The 16392-nt window shown below is 37.3% G+C and overlaps 1 protein-coding gene across 2 annotated transcripts in view; it reads left to right on the top strand.

Annotated features, from left to right (window-relative positions):
• rnf24 (ring finger protein 24) overlaps positions 1-14779 on the top strand; it is a 35642-nt gene extending 20863 nt beyond the window's left edge. For both annotated transcript variants that reach the window (XM_026945308.3, XM_026945307.3), the window contains exons 3-6: positions 654-696; positions 2017-2058; positions 6744-6823; positions 10478-14779. In XM_026945308.3, coding sequence (XP_026801109.1) covers positions 654-696; positions 2017-2058; positions 6744-6823; positions 10478-10619 — 307 coding nt within the window. In that variant the 3' untranslated portion in view covers positions 10620-14779. The remainder of the gene's footprint in view (positions 1-653; positions 697-2016; positions 2059-6743; positions 6824-10477) is intronic.
• The last annotated feature ends 1613 nt before the right edge of the window (positions 14780-16392 follow it).

Here is a 16392-nt window from a genome sequence, read left to right on the forward strand (position 1 = left end):
ATGGCAGCTCTGTTATGTCATGAGTGGGCATTTATTTATTTATATATTTATATATTCGTTTTAGACTTTCTGGCATGGTTTATGGAGAAGCATACCTGCAAATCAGTCCAGAGTTCTTCTAACTGATGAAACATTTCTATCCTGATGGGTGTGGTCATGTCCAGGATGACTCCGCCCCCATCCACGGGGCACCAGCGCTCACTGAACGTTTGATTAAGATGAAAATGATGTCATATGATACGACCTTCACACTCAAATCAATTGAACACCTTTGGGAGATTTTGGAGCGACTTCATTCGGACCATCATCAAAACTGAGAATATCTTTTGGAGGAACTGTGTTCATCACTCAAGCACGATTCCAGAGACGTGTAGTTCTGTGGCCCGACAGCTTACTAATGTATCAACACTGTGGTGGTTTTTCCTGTAATTTGTCACTATATGGCAGATATTTTCTGCTGACTGAGCGGGAAAAACATCTGCAACTAAAATGAAGTGCGGTTTTTGCTCTTAGTGGATGAAAGTTTATTTATTTACCCCCCCTTTTTTAACATTACCAGACAGTACATGACATTTTCTTCGTCTAGTTCTTTAAAAATGTTTGCTGTTTTAATTTAGTCGCTCATTATAAAATGTCTCGTTTGTGTTTTACAGGTTACGACACCAGGCACACAAGGAGCTGTATGCATATAAACAGGTATTTAACGACTACACACATTTTAATAGTTGTATTAGCGCTCCTTCAATGGACCTTCAGGCTGCTGAAATGCTTATTTTAGCCTGTTCCTAAAGTTAGTGCCCCCCTACTATGACTTAATTGCGTTTGCAGTCTTCTCAGCAGCCTTAATGACCTCTACAAGGTCGAGCTCCTTCCTTCTCCTGCCAGGTTAGACTCAGTTTATATTATTATATGATTAAAGCAAAGTGGTGTATGAGCTGGATTTGGAAATCAACATGTATAATAACCATGTGAGCACAATAGCACCTAATTATATTAGCACATTATTAATCATTTTTAATTACTTATTTTCTTTATTTATTTTTCTTTCTTTCTTTATTTATTTATCTCTCCATCCCACCACCACTCTTCAGAAGATACTAATCATACTAATTACGCCGATACTTACACAAAAGAAAGAAGAGAGAAAAAGAGAGAATAAGAGAGTTAAGGAATGAAAAGATGGCTTTATTATTCTACTTTTTAGAATTATTTATTTTTTGGAATTTCCTTTGCATTTCTGTTTTCTCTAATTTCTGCATTTAATTTTCTCTAATTTTCTTTCCATGTACTGTTTTTCCCTTTTTTCAGCCCTTTGAGCTGCATTTCAATGTATAAAAGGTGCTATATAAATAAATATTATTATTATTATTATTATTATTATTATTGATGGAAAGCTGTGAGGATAACGTGGGTAATTCCGTTACATAATTCCGAACACTTTGCAGATGACATTAAAAATTGCACGCAGAAGTAAAGCTGAGTAATATGTAAAGCTGAGTCGTGACGGTTCTTCACATCTAATTATGCGTGTGGTGACAGCATTACGCCGACAGCCTGCTTCCTACACGCTCAGGCCCTGATTCACTGAATGAATTTGCACTTGATAAATCACGTGACAACACGTGAGAACACAAAAAATATGGAAGAATGGATTTACTAACAGGGACGATGTAGAAATTGATTTTCACCTTCGCACGAGCAGAATAGCATCTTGTCCATTTTTTTTTTTTTTTTTTACCATAATGAATGTGCAGTACTTAAATATGCCAAATAGGGGACGGAGTCAATTCAAGCAGATTCATTTATCCTTTACGGTGTGATTTACCGCAACCTGAAAATCACTTCTCTACCATCTAAGCTAGCTAACTAGTTTTCTTGCTATCAATGTTACATTAAGTTAGCGAGCTAGCGAAGCAGGTAACTACTGAGCTGCCGCATAAACACATTAGCTAATTATTCTACTCTTTGGTAAATTGTCACAATCCTTCAAACTGACTGCGTTTTATCTATTTCCAGGTTATTCAGAAGGAAAAAGTCAAAGAACTAAATCTGCATGAGGTAAGCACCTTTACATTCACATCTCTGTGTGTGTGTGTGTGTGTGTGTGTGTGTGTGTGTGTGTGAGTGTAAGTGTGTATACTGTTATCTTTAACATTCAGAAGTTCAGAATCCAGTACGATTTTATAAGTCCTGTGCCTGGTGACGGTTAACCAAGTTACCATGGTAACAGTAAAGACTCGTTTAATGGCAATATTATTTTAAAAACTCTGATCATTTATTGATTTATTTCCTGCAAATTATAGCAAGGCAGTAATATCTTCACATGTGAACATAATTGAACTTTTAAACATGCTGGGTGACGTGATATCATACATTATTAGCATATTTATTGTAGCTAGCATATGAGATGAGATTGTTCTAGAAACACGGCTTTAAAAAAAAAAAAAAAATCATTGCCTTCTCCACTGTTGAAGTCCTGTCCTCCATGTTGTTTTGTTTGTTTTGTGTGTTTTTGTTTTGTGTCTGTTCCTGTCTGAGCCTGTGTCCTGTCATTGGTTTGTTCTCCTAATGTGTGCGCCTGTTCTGTGTTTCTTCGCCAGTTTTTTAGTTTTTAGTTTGTTTTTGTTTCTAATTTATACCAAACTCTTTCTTCGTCTAATTGCAAAGTCTTACAGTGCATTTGATTAAATTCTGAGTTGAGTCTTGGTTTCCTGTTTATGTGTACATCTGCTTTATTTATTCATATTTTTGACTTTTCTTTTTCTTTTTGACTTTGTTTATTTATAAAGAACACGCTGAGTTCGTGCGCTTGCTTCCTGCCTCGCGGGTACCACACAATACATGATAAAAAATTTGTTTTGCTAACATAGTTTTAAAGCAGTGACGATTGTTAATATCTACATATCATTCTGGTGTAATTAGGAAGGAGGGAAATACAGGGTTACAGCTGGTACTGATGATGATTTCAAACTTCATTTTGTTGAAGTCTATTGCGATAGCTGTAGCGTGTCATTACAGTGGCCAGCATTAATGATATTCAGCCCCTCCTTTTACAAGCCATATCTCCATATAAAGCCCCAAAACAGCAACACAGCTGCAAAAGTAACGTTAGAGTCGTATGATGGTGTTGATGGAGGCTGTGTTGCCAGAAGATCCTGAGAACAGCTTGCTAATATACAGCTTGCTTACAGAGAGAGCCTAAAAATACCCCCATGTTCTAGGGCTTGCTCACTTCCAAACGTGTGATCTCACATTTAAAATAGGAGCTGGGATTCTGTAAGCTCATATCCTGGATATTTATGTCAGTACAGTTCGGTACAAGCCACAGGTGATTTGGCGTTGAAGGGTTTTTTTTTTTTGGTCAAATTTGGCTCTCCATCAGTGGATAAGTGTAGAGATTGGCTCGGGTTTGTATATTTGTGAAGGAAACACAGAGCCGTGATTAGACTTTTAGTTTTAATCTTAAACAAACACAGATTAGCAAACACACTCACACTTAGTGTTGGTGTTAGTTCCATATTTATCCACCAAAAAAAAAACATTGTCTCTATGATGACAATTCAGGCAACATATGCATTTCAAGTTATTTATGTAAAGAATAAAACACTCCTTGTTGTGCTGTTATAGGAAAATAATCAACCATATGGTGCAGTGATGAAGCCGAGTTACTGTTACCATTCCCAGTGCTGATTATTTTCCTGTAACATTCCACTTATTCCACAGCAGTTTGATTTTTCTATTAAAGCATGACAAAAACAGACTTTTTGTCCATTTTTAGTTACATTTATTGCCTGAGAAACAAGTTAGTTCCTGTTCTCACTCACGTCTCACATCATAGCCACTATTAACAGTTGTTCCTTCACCTGCCTCTCTTTTTCTCTCTCTTGAAGTTGTCATGTTACTTAAAATAAAGTTACAGCTTTACCTCTGTCTGTTACAAAGCGCTGACACTGGAGACTCCTTCCATAAATGCTAAATAAACTTCTCTTTACTTCAAGAAAACATATTTTTAATATGATTATGTGGAGCATCTGCCGTACAAGTCCCTGTGAATAAGCTGTTGTCCGGGTGGGATTAAAAATTTTTGCTTAAAGTGAAAAAAAAATAAATAAACTGCTAAATTGATATAGTTACACCCATAAATCAATGAAAAAATAATGAATTTTTTATTTATTATTTATAATTATTTCTAAATTATTTATTATTATTCTTAAAAATACTTTTTAGAAATACATTTGTATGTATTAGACAATAATTTTGGTAAAATCTGCTCTCGAAGACAGAAGTACAACAACAATCCGCCTTGTTTTTACGCTGTTCATTAGCAACAATTCAGCTCTTAAATTAGCTTGAATGGTTGATTTTTTAAGAATTATGCTGCTTCCCTGAATAAAAACATGTCTCCAACACCAGCACCTTGGTGAAAAAAAGCTTAACAGATTTGCTCCCCTCTGCTATATATAGCAACTCTCTGGAATCTTTGCCTTGGCTTGCTGGATGAGTGCTAATGAAAGGCTAGCGCTAATGCTCCAGTGTGAATTTCCCAGCCTTAGCTTAGCCTGAGTTCTGTTTGTTGAAGCTAGAAACACTGAGTCATGAATATATCTGTAATGAAAAACAGCAATTATGCAAAGACTTGTGCCACTATTGTGATCCATGGGAAAATATCAGTCGCTAAGACGCGCAAATCCTTGGAAAGACGCTAACTGTTTACCTTATTGTTAAAGCCTCCCTGCAGAGCGCTTTATCACTTTCTTACCTCACAGAGTCAAGGGATTTTTTTTTATATGAAAAGCTCACGCCCTTGAGCTTTATAAAACAAGTGCTTGATTGCTATTTCTCCTCTTCATTTCGCACTACTGCTATTTTTATCTCGCAGGCTTTGTGGCTCTCGTTGCTCAGACGTCACTGCTGGCGTGCTTTGGGTTTACGCTAGCTGTCGAGTGTAGAGACGACCTGCTGGCCTCAGCACGTCAGCGCTTAACATTGTTTCTGTGAATAGAACAAATCTGAATGAACACCTGTTTTTTCTTTTTTCTTCTGAATCTAAATTGGGTGTATGGTAGATGATTACTAATGCAGGGTGGTTGAAAAAATACGAAACATACCGACTTGAGTCCAAGTAATGCTAATGTAGTAATTCAGTTGAGTTAAAGTAAAAGTAGCGATCAAGAAAATGCAGTAAATAAGAGTAAATAAGTCAAATTAAGTTTTAATTCTGAAAATCTGAGCGACGCATTTTTAACTAGCCAAGTAACAATGCACAGTATATAAAGAAAAGTAACGTTAGCTGGCTAGCTAACTTAGCCAAATGCTGTTGGGGGTTTCAGTACCTTGCTTGATTTGTTTGCTAACTAGCAGGCTAGCTCATGTTAATTTATACATGTTTCTAGCTACATATCGAACAAATTACACATTATACTGAGCATTACATGCTGTATAGTCTGTAGCAGCACTCTGAATATATTTAACACAACATGTGATCGCTACTGAACATGGACGTGAAGTGTAGCTAGTCTAGCTCACTCAGCTAGCTAAAGGCTAACCTGTACATGTTTCCGCAGGTTGGAGGTTGATCTGAAATTGAATTATTTAAAATTTGCATATAGTATCTTTTAATTGGCTTACAGACTTCCAGGTTTAAAATACATTATTATTATTTTTAAAACTCTGTAATGGTGCTGAATAATAAATTTAATAAATTTGAATATTTTATTCTTAGAAACCTCAAGTAAAAGTACTGTGATTAAATTGTACTTAATTATTTTATATATATAAAAAGTACCTTTGCAGAGAAACATGTATTCAAGTACTGTAACAAGAATATATGTGGTTCCTCAGAATTCTTAAAAACTGTGCTAAATTTTTTTTTTTTTTAATTTAAACTTGACTTTCTTACTACTTTTGTATGAAACTAATTCAGTTTGTGATGTCACAGTGTGAGCCTGTCATGTTTATTATGATTGACGGTTGTGTACGTGTTTTCAGCTGATGCCCCTGGAAGCCCCGCCCACATCCCTCCATCTCACAGTAGTAATGTTTTTTCTGTCTCGTCTCGATTTTTCCATTTGAAAGATGCACTGTCTCTCCCCCGTCCTGTCATTGGTTTGTTCTCCTAATGTGTGCACCTGTTCTGTGTTAACATCTAATTATTTTGCTTCTTTATAACCATCTGTTTTTTTTTTTTTTGTTTTTTTTTTAATAAAGTCTTACAATGCGTTGTTTCATTAAATTCAGAGCCTTGTTTTCCTGTTTCTGTGGGGTTTTTTGTTGGCGATTTTCAAATTTTTGTTTATGGATTATTCCTGTTTAGTGTTGCTTTTCTTTTCTTTGACATTCGCAAAGTTTTGGTCGGTGCTCTTGTCTCAAATCGATTTTTCCATTTGAAAGATGCACTGACGCGCCACCCTGGCTTTCTGTCACGGCAAATGGAGAATGTTTGACAAGTGTAGACATGAGGCAAGTGTAGAGTTCTTTCAGTTTCAGACAAAAGAGAAAAAAGGCCAACAATTTCCATAAAAAACGAGAGTGACTTTTAATAAACTTAATAAACTCAATATACAGTACAATCAAAGCAGACATCAGCAGCTTGGGTTGATCTTTTAATGAACTGTGTGCCAACAAACAATAATGACGTCTAAAACCATCACGAGCCTGAATGTTCACTGCTGATGCTTTGGGAAATTGTGTCTAAGCAACATATTTTATTCACTCAGTTCACGGTTCTTGTTTTCCGTCCGCAGATCTGTGCCGTGTGCTTGGAGGAGTTCAAGCAGAAGGACGAGCTGGGGATCTGTCCGTGCAAACACGCCTTTCACAGGAAGTGAGTATCAGCGCATGCATCAGCATTAAACATCAACAATTCTTGAAAATGGGAGGAGTACATAACATTTTGACCTTGTTCACGCTAACATGGGTAAATCTGAAAACGCATTTTTTTTTTTTTTTTGCTTTTCTTATCAGATGAAAACGGCATTTTCTTCAGAAAAATGGATCTTATTCAAACCGAAATTAAAACATCTAATCCAGAAAAAGAGCACTCACATAGACCTGGAATCATTATGCAGATCAGAAGCATTAAACATAAAAAAAATGAAACATAGCTTTCTGAAAACGCTGGCGTATGATTGTCATGTGATCTGCATTAGCTCTTCGAATTCCACGTTTGAATGTTTTGCACTGTGTATGAGCTACGGTTCAACATGCCAGAAAGAGTGTTTTGAATGTTTGAAAGAATGTTTATGTTGTCAATACAAAAGGAAATGGCGGAGAAGACGTAAAGGTCAAAGCCGAGACGCACAGTGTGCATGTGCAGCGTGTCAGTTTTGTGTTTCATTGTGGACGGGAATCTTTTCAGAAAATGAAAACATATAGCTGGCCAAAAGATGAAAACTTTACCTGTGTGTTAGCATGGAGTCCGGCTTTATTTCTGTGCTTGGATGTACAATGTGTAACTATAGCTGTGAGAAATCCTTGCTGTGTTTCAGGTGTATAAAACATTTAGTCAAATGCATTTGAATATGAATTCTTTTATAATGTTATGCAGCCATAGGGTTTGTATCACAATCAAAACTTTATGATTTGTATATTGACATTAATGTTTGATTTTTGCTGATAAAATCAACTTATATTCTATATATGCTCATTACATAGAGTATAACATCAAAGAACCTACATAGTTTATATATGTATGATGTATAGCTGTGAGAATTCCTAGCTGTAGTTCGTGCGTATGTATGTATGTATGTATGTATGTATGTATGTGTGGGACAGGAAGCTTCTAGAAATCAGCAGTCTGTACTGTTTAAACAGGACAGAGGTCTCTACTGGCTCAGTGCCGTCTCCACTCCCTTACCCCACCTCTCCACAGTGTGTAAACAGACCCAGCAGATCACCTCGGTAGGGGTCTGGGAGGAGAAAGGGGCCTCACCCCAGGCTAGATCTGTTATATAACACACACACGCGCCTCTACCTTCGAATCTTCACCTCAACACACACCTTGAAATACACCTCTACCTGTTCAAATGTTCATATTTATGTATTTGAAGCCCCCCAAAAAATCCTTTTAGTCACTTCATGAAAGTGTTAAAACTATGGAAGGCTTAATAAGTCAGAATTATGAGATAATAAGTCGTATTTTTTAAACCAATAAGAATTTTGCGAACTCTGAATTGAGAAGTCTGAATTTTGAGATGATAAATCAGAACTTTAAAATGATAAGTCAAAACCTTGAGAAAATAAATCAGAGATAATTTTGAGATAATTATTTGGAATTTTGACTAAATAATGTAAGAACCTTGAGATGATAATTCTGAATTTTGAAATAATAGGTCATAGGTAACAGAAGTTTTATATGTCAGAATTCTGAGATAATACATCAGAACTTTGAGATATGTCTAGAGAAAGCCATTTTGAACTGAATGGCTTAAATATAAAAAAGAAAGTAAATGGAGTTGGTGCTACATATCAGTAAAAAGCAGACATTACTGTGAATAAACGTATAAAAAATCTGAAACTTTAATGTTTAAATGGTAAAATTCTGGTTTTTTTTGCCTCCTCATGATCTCTATTGTTTTAAAAAGAGAGGACTTTAGCTGTATTATGATTTATGTGATAGAAACACAACGTTCGCTGTCTGTAAGAGTATAACGTTAAATGTAAACTCATTCATATTCAGATGAATACGAATACTAATTTGTTTAAGGAATTCAATTTGAGCCCTAATTCCAGCACTCTTAGCTGTGCAACTCCTATATGAATAAAAAATCCTCGAAATGTCATCTCTCCTTTCGTCCCTACGGCTCCCGGTGTCCTAAATACAGCAGAGGACCCAGTGAATAATTCATCAGCGTCGATCTGTTTCTCTGTGTATCATCACCGCGTATAAACCACGAAATCTACACTAACATCAGCTCTCTCACAGACGGAGTTAACAGAATGGATATGCTCTCCTCCTGCAGAATCATCATGCTAATTCTGACATTTTCACTGCTGCAATTTGGGAGCAGGAGCAAAAAGCGTCACCAATTTTTTTTTTTTTTTTGGTGAATATATTTGAAGTGTATAAGAGTGAGCGATACTGTCCAAATCTTATCTTACATCATGATACAGTTACAGTCAGCTCCAGAATTACTGGCACCAAAAACTGACATTCCAACAGATTCATTTCATATATGTATTTTTTTTTTCATTCATCCCCCCAAAAAAAAGATTATGATATACAGTCAGATCCAGAATTATTGGCACTGAAATGTAAACTTCCAAATTGAAGTAAATTTATTTTTAGAAAAACAATAACCTTTTTAAACTATATTTACCAAGGGTGCCAATAATTCTGGCGATGACCGTATATCATATAGTTTGTTTTGTTGTTATTTTGTTAAAGTTAAAATCAAGTTTGTGCTTAATCGAGTAAAATCATAAACTACAACTTACTGTAACACATTCTAGTGTTTTTACCTTTTTATGTAAAAGTTTTGTGGAGGAAAAAAAAAAAATTCCAGCAGCATTAGTTCGATTAAACCCTAAAAAAAAACTTTTTTCACTTAGCATCTAATTTCCACTGCTGAGGTGCGTAAAGAAGAGTTAAAAAAAAAAAGAGTTTATGTAAATTAACTTTCCCTAAGTACAGTTTGCTGAGCACTGTGAATAAAATCTCTTGCATGGTCACTTTATTGTTCTTTACACAAAAAAAGGTCATGTGATATCACGCACCAGACTGAAATACTATGAAAATCAGTATTTATACAAATGGAGGATGTTAGCTAAACATGAATAGCTAGCTAGCTAAACAAACAAATTACATTCGAATTGGAATTTGGAAAAAAAAAAAAAAAAAACTCCTAAAAAGTATTAAATTTATGAGGAAATCTCATCTCACACCCAGTACATACTGTATATTCCGTCCTTCTGTGTGAATGTGTGTGAAAAAAAGGTGTTAGCGGAGCCCATGTGAGGCAGAGTGATGAGCCCCAGAGAGCATGATGTACTACAGCTGAATAATTATTCTCACACAGTGTCCCAGTACATTTTATTTCCCACGTCCTTTTTGTTCACTCTCTGTTCCCAGTTTTTTCCACAAATCTGGTCCGGATCCTGGTCCTCGTGGTGGCTTCAGGAAAACCAGAACACCTCTGGCTTTTTTTCCACCGCTTCATTTTCAGAAACTAAAGATACTCAGTTGGACCTGTAGCAAAGGTGCCACCATTTACAGTTTAGCCACAGCATACCGTTCTTGCTAAGGTGATACAGGAGACACCTTTAGAAAAGAAAGTACGCTTTCCTGCTCTTGCAGCTAAAGCAGAGGTCAGACCGACCGCAAATAAAATTCCCCCATCCGAAAAAGCCGATTCACTTTAAAACTAATACTAAATGTATTTAGACCTGTTTTGAGGAGGACTATTTCGTGATTGGCTTTAACCCTATCTTATTCTTCTTTCCATCTCTCTTCCCCATGACCTCGCTCTGTCGCTCTCAGGTGCCTCATCAAGTGGCTGGAGGTGAGGAAGGTGTGTCCGCTGTGTAACATGCCCGTCTTACAGCTGGCGCAGCAGCAGGGAACCTCCGAGACGACGGCCCTGACGCAGCAGCCCCTGCCTGGGGTGGAGAACCTGGTGTAGCCTTGATGTCCTCCTCTTTTCCTCTTCCTCCTCCTACCTCCGCCCTCACTCGCTCTGCTGTACAGGTACACGACAAAAACAACAACAACATCGACATCAACAACAATCGGCGGCGCCCTCGCTTTCCGCCTCGGCAGATTCGCCATCGGACGGATTCTCGTCCTACCATGATGACCGGCGAATCCCAAGCAAGATCAACGTTTTATTATTTTACTTTTTTTTTTCTTTAAGGGGGCAGTAAAGATTCGGACTGTTCCACACCAAAGCACTTTTCTGGGGACATCATCGCAAGAGGCGAACACAAACTATTTATAAAGAGACGGAAAAAGATGAATGATTCACAACAACAAACAAAAAGTGTTTTTTTTTTTATTATTATTATTTTAACAAGCACTTTACTTGGACTCAACCTTAATCTTAATCGCTTGTCAAGATGGTAGCAAGTTTTGTATTATTTCAATTAACTGTATTATTACTATCTACTTTTCTTTTTTTTTTTTTTTAGTGATGTATACAGAGCTACAGAATTGTGATCGGTTAAATTAATACAATGTGATTAAAGAAGGGACGACAGTTTTGCACAGTGCAGAAGGGCAACGGTAGGAAGTGGAGTCTTTCTCGAAGAAGATCCTTTAAATGGAAGCGGAAATAGCATTTGACATTTGGCTCCCTGCAGAAGGCGTATGAGCCATTCACGAATGCTCTGGTGTAGTGCACTAGGAAGGCATCCTAGGTGGATGGAAGTAGCTCTTCTGGGCTGATCTGAGACCAGTTTTGTGGTCATATTATAGTTAAGGTTTTGTCTCAGTGCAGAAGAGGAGTCTCTGATTGGCTGGAGGATCTCAAGGCGTTGGCCAACCAATTGTGAATAAGAAGTTCAACTATGGAGGAAAACATCATGATACAAACTTTCTGTCGCTCTGTTTGGTAGTCAGTCCTTTACCTGCAGCACGTCCAAACAAAACTAATCGAAAGGAAATGTCCTGGTTGCTTTCTTGCTGTTGTTTACGCACTGAGTTTTCTTACACTGGTCCAATCTCTGAACGTCCTTCCATTGTGTAAAAAGAGACAGTGTGTAAGTTGAATCAAATTAACCACCCCACTCTTTTAAAAAAACTCATCCACACTGCGCTCATTGGCCCAAAAAAATGTTTCGATTGTTTCAATTTATGTTTTGCCTCTGAAAAACTGTGTCCTGTTTTCAAACTACTGAATCAAATTCAGTATCAGAACACATTTGAGATTGAAGACTCTCGAGTTACACTAGATCCCTGAACTAAGAAGTGTGATTTGAAATGGTCACCTCGTCTCGATTGCCTGATTTTACAGATGTAAATTAACATTCTTCTATTTTTTAAATGAAGACTCACTCAGTATTTTAGTGATGAACAAAGTCGTAGTTGTTATGGTAACGTTTAACATGTAAATAGTTGAGAAAAGGACAAAAATCGATATCAAGATCATGTTGTGAGTGACAAACACTTAGCAAGCACTTAGCTAGCTAGCTGTTTGTTTCAATTTGGAGACATTTCCAAATTGTATGTTGATAAATAGTCATAAATCCTGAAATGTTCTGAAACCATTTTCAGTCACAGGAGTACTTTCACATGTACAGAATCAAATCAGCTAGCTCTTAGGAAAGGACTCGACTTGGAGCCTTGTGTCCCTGTGGATCATTTACGTAAAATTGTAACCTTTGTTGGTCTTTGCTCGGAAAGATGGCATATTTTTCCAGTGGAAGGAGAAGGCTCCAGTCAGGCACGTCGAACCAGACACACCCCCTACCCAACACTACAAACATAAAAACTACAACTCAAGTCAAGGCAGTCACATGATCATCCCAGAGGAACCCACATCCATGTTTATGGACAGTCCCGACTGTGGTGTGTACGCCCCAGAGCCAGAGCCAGCAGGGTTCTAGCATCGCTCAGCATGTCTAAAAAAAAAGGGTTCCAGCACTTTGTATCTGATACACAAAGAGCTGTAAATGCATTAAGCGCATTTCGCTGCAGCACTTCAGTCAGCAGGTTGCACCTTTATTGAATCTGCGCTCTGGTGCTTTCCCCATGGCTGCATTGTTCATGGTGTAAAGTGCTGCGTAGGGCACTTTCAATGGAGGTCAGAGGCTTTAAATAGATCTTGTGGGTTAAAATTTTATGAAAGCAGAAGCATTCTTTGTCGCAGTGGCAGTAGCGGTGAAAGCTTTGCTCATTTTAATGCCGTGTGTCCAATTCCAATCCCAAATCTAATGCTTTTTAGGAGAGCTGTTTGGAAAATCTTTAAAATTTGTCATTATTAATTCTCAATCATGGTATAAGGATGTACATTGTTTGATTGCGTCCAAATTTGACAAGAATGTAAGCTTATTTTACACACTAATCTCAATACTGGTGCATGTTCATTAATGGAGAACTTCTTCTCTTCTTGTCTTAAAAGATTCCGACTACAACCCTTAAATCATTACGACAAATGATCAGCTGTAAGGCCATGCAAAGATGTGCAAAGCCAAATCAAACTGGGACAGAAGAAATAAAAGGAGTCTTAAGTGTTCAAAACACAGAAAGTGATACCGATGTCTCCCGGCTGTGATATAATAACCTTTACGTAAAACTACGTCATCACGTCTTTAGCGTATCTGCGAGGGATGTTATGAAGAACGTTGAATTGAACTCCCCTGCTGTCTGTTAGAGCCTTGACACAGCAAGCCGACTGAAAAGCCATCGCTAAGCGTTTAGCCGACTGTTGCGTGTTGCGTACGTCATGTGTTTTGCATTGTTGGTACTTCTCGGATCTCGTTAACCCCAATTTCAGCCAGTCTTAGCATGGATTCCTCTGAAGATCTGCGCAGAGCATGCTAACGTAGAATTCCAAGCTCTAGTGTTCAACAACCCACGGTTGTAGCAGTTACGACGTTGGTGATGCGTAACATACTTTTTAGTACAGTAGTATTCCTCTCGTGACATGACGTATGACATAACCGGAACGTTTTCTTTCACGCTTACGTAGACTGTCTGTGGTCGTCATTTGACGTCTTCACGATGTGTTTGAGCACAGTTTCATAAAAGACAGCAACTATAGGAGGAAGTTATTTGAGTTTTGCGTATAAACCCAGATTACTCAGTACTGCCCCCTTCTGGTTTTTCTGCATGAAGAAGCAGAACGTACTTGCATGTTGGTTGTCATTTGTCGTCTTTGTGGTACGTTCTAGGTCAACTTTGCGTGAAAGATGTGTGACAATAGAAGGCAGTTGTTAGTCTGTGTTCAAATTATTCGTATTATTACGAACGATAACTAATGATTACATGCATTCTTGGTTGTCTTCGCAAAAAACGTGAGATGACAGTGAGACAGAAGGAGGCAGTTATTAGTGTATCTTTATATTATTATTTGTATTACTATACAAACTACTGCCCCGTCCTGGTGTGGTCCTGGTTCCCTTTCACACAGATGCAGAACGTTTGTGCGTTTTTTGGTGTTCGTTTGGAGAAATTGGATGAAGTCACCCGCGTATCTTGGTTGATCCTCAGTGTTTGACGATGGCTTGTTGTGTCACGGCTCTTAGAAGCCACAAAGATCACTGAGATTTGATTTAAATGCCAAAGTGTCACCTGACGTTGGCCTCATCCTCATTCTGAAAGTACAAGTCTGAGGACTTTAATCTAGAGCGGAGTCGTCTTTAAATTGTTTGCGTAATTAATTGTCCAGATTGTAGACTCTGGCCTTGATATTGTGGAGTTCTTTCCTTCTCCCTGTCCCGTCCTGTCATAACCCTCATGGTTTGTGGTGTATGGTGTTTTCTAGCGTTCCACCTCCTCATGCTGTGTGTCTGACCGATTAACCCTTGCACTCACACACCTTCTCCCCTGTGTTTAACACTGATAATGTTTGTGACGCTCACAGACATGGTTGTAAAACTAAGAATTCTGCAGCAGAATATTTTTTTGGAGACATTCTTGCTTGTACAGTATTTGTAAGCTCTATTTTTGTATATTTAATTGACATTTTGGAGAAAATAAAAAGAGAAAAAAAGAAGGAAGATGTTCTTTTATTTCATTTGTTGTTTTGCTAATTTTGTTTTATTCATTTAAAAAAAATGTTGCATGTGATTGACTTGAACTGTAAATAAAAATTACCACATTTTGGAGGTAATAAAAGCAAAATGCTTGCACTGTCATTCTTGCTTCATTTCTGACAGAGACATTATCAGGAGAGGAGATAGTTCACTGATTAAATAATGCTTAACATGGCAGCTGCAGCCTGCTACAGGAAATCCAGCCTTTTTATTAAAAGATCCAACCTTTTTGTTGGTAATGTCTCAGCTCAAACAAATCAGGTTCCAAAAGTTCAACTTACAATAATGTTTATACTGTCGTATAAACCTATTAACAGTATCAGGTTTGTTATCTCGTAGCTCGCTACCTTGCAGAGTTGGTTGCTGGTGGCCACGCCCCCTAAATCAGCATCATATAGTAATCCAACGAAGGAATCAAATCCATATTGATGAGCTAATCAACTCGATATCAATGAATGAATCAAATCTGATTCAGTGAACAAATCAAATCCAGATCAGTGAATGAATAAATTCCAAATCAATGCACTAATCAAATCCAAATGAATGAAAAAAATCAAATCTGAATCAGTGAATGAATTATATCATAATCAATGCACTAATCAAATCCAAATGAATAATCCAAAATAATGAATGAATCAAATCTGAATCACTGAATGAAATGAATTATATCCTAATGAATGAACTAATCAAATCAGAATCAATGAACAAAACAGTGAATGAATCAATTCCAAATCAATAATTGTATCAAATTCAAATCATTGAACTAATCAAATCCAAATTACTGAACAAATAAAATCCAAATCAGTGAATGAATTATATCCTAATCAATGAATTTATCAAATCTGAATCAACGAACAAATCAATGAATTTATCAAATCTGAATCAGTGAATGAATCAAATTCAATTCAGTGAACGAATCAAATCCGTGTCAGTGAATGAACCGAATCTGTCAGCTTGGAGATTTCTTTTGGCTTTATAGGTCTCTCTCATCCATGTATTGAGAATCCTGGTCCTGTAATGTTTGTCTATAATGATTTTGTGTGTGTGTGTGTGTGTGTGTGTGTGTGTGTGTGTGTGTGTGTATTGCTATATTTCACAGATGAACAGATCAACCTCCAATTCATTAAAAAATACAGAAAGAAACCTAACAGAAGCTGAGAGTTACATAACCCACGTTGGCGTCTGTAGCAGACTGAGGAACCTGTCACACACACACACACACACACACACACACACACACATACACACAAACACACAAACAAACAGTGCTGTCACTGCGGCTTGGCTGGACTTCCATTAATCAGTCCTTTGTCCTGGATTCACACCTCGAGAGCTGAATTCTCCACTGAACTTTTAACAAGAAGAAAACTCTTAAACAGGAGCCAAAAAACTCTGTTAAGTTCATTTCCACCAACATAAGAGGAAACTGGAATGATCTTTGTGACAACTGTAAACTACTTATTACTTACTGATTATACTTATTAGAATTGGTTAGCTAATTATTTCCTTATATTGATAATATAAGTCTATAATACTTTAAACACTGAAAGTAAACATGTGTTGAGTCACAATATCTGAAAATCCATCCATCCATTTTCCTACACAGGATCACAGGAAGCCTGGAGCCCATGCCAGGGGCACAAGGCGGGGGACACCCTGGACATAGTGCCAACCCGTTGCAGGGAACAATCACACACACAC

The sequence above is a fragment of the Pangasianodon hypophthalmus genome, chromosome 28, assembly GCF_027358585.1.
Source record: "Pangasianodon hypophthalmus isolate fPanHyp1 chromosome 28, fPanHyp1.pri, whole genome shotgun sequence".
Taxonomy (NCBI): Eukaryota; Metazoa; Chordata; class Actinopteri; order Siluriformes; family Pangasiidae; genus Pangasianodon; species Pangasianodon hypophthalmus.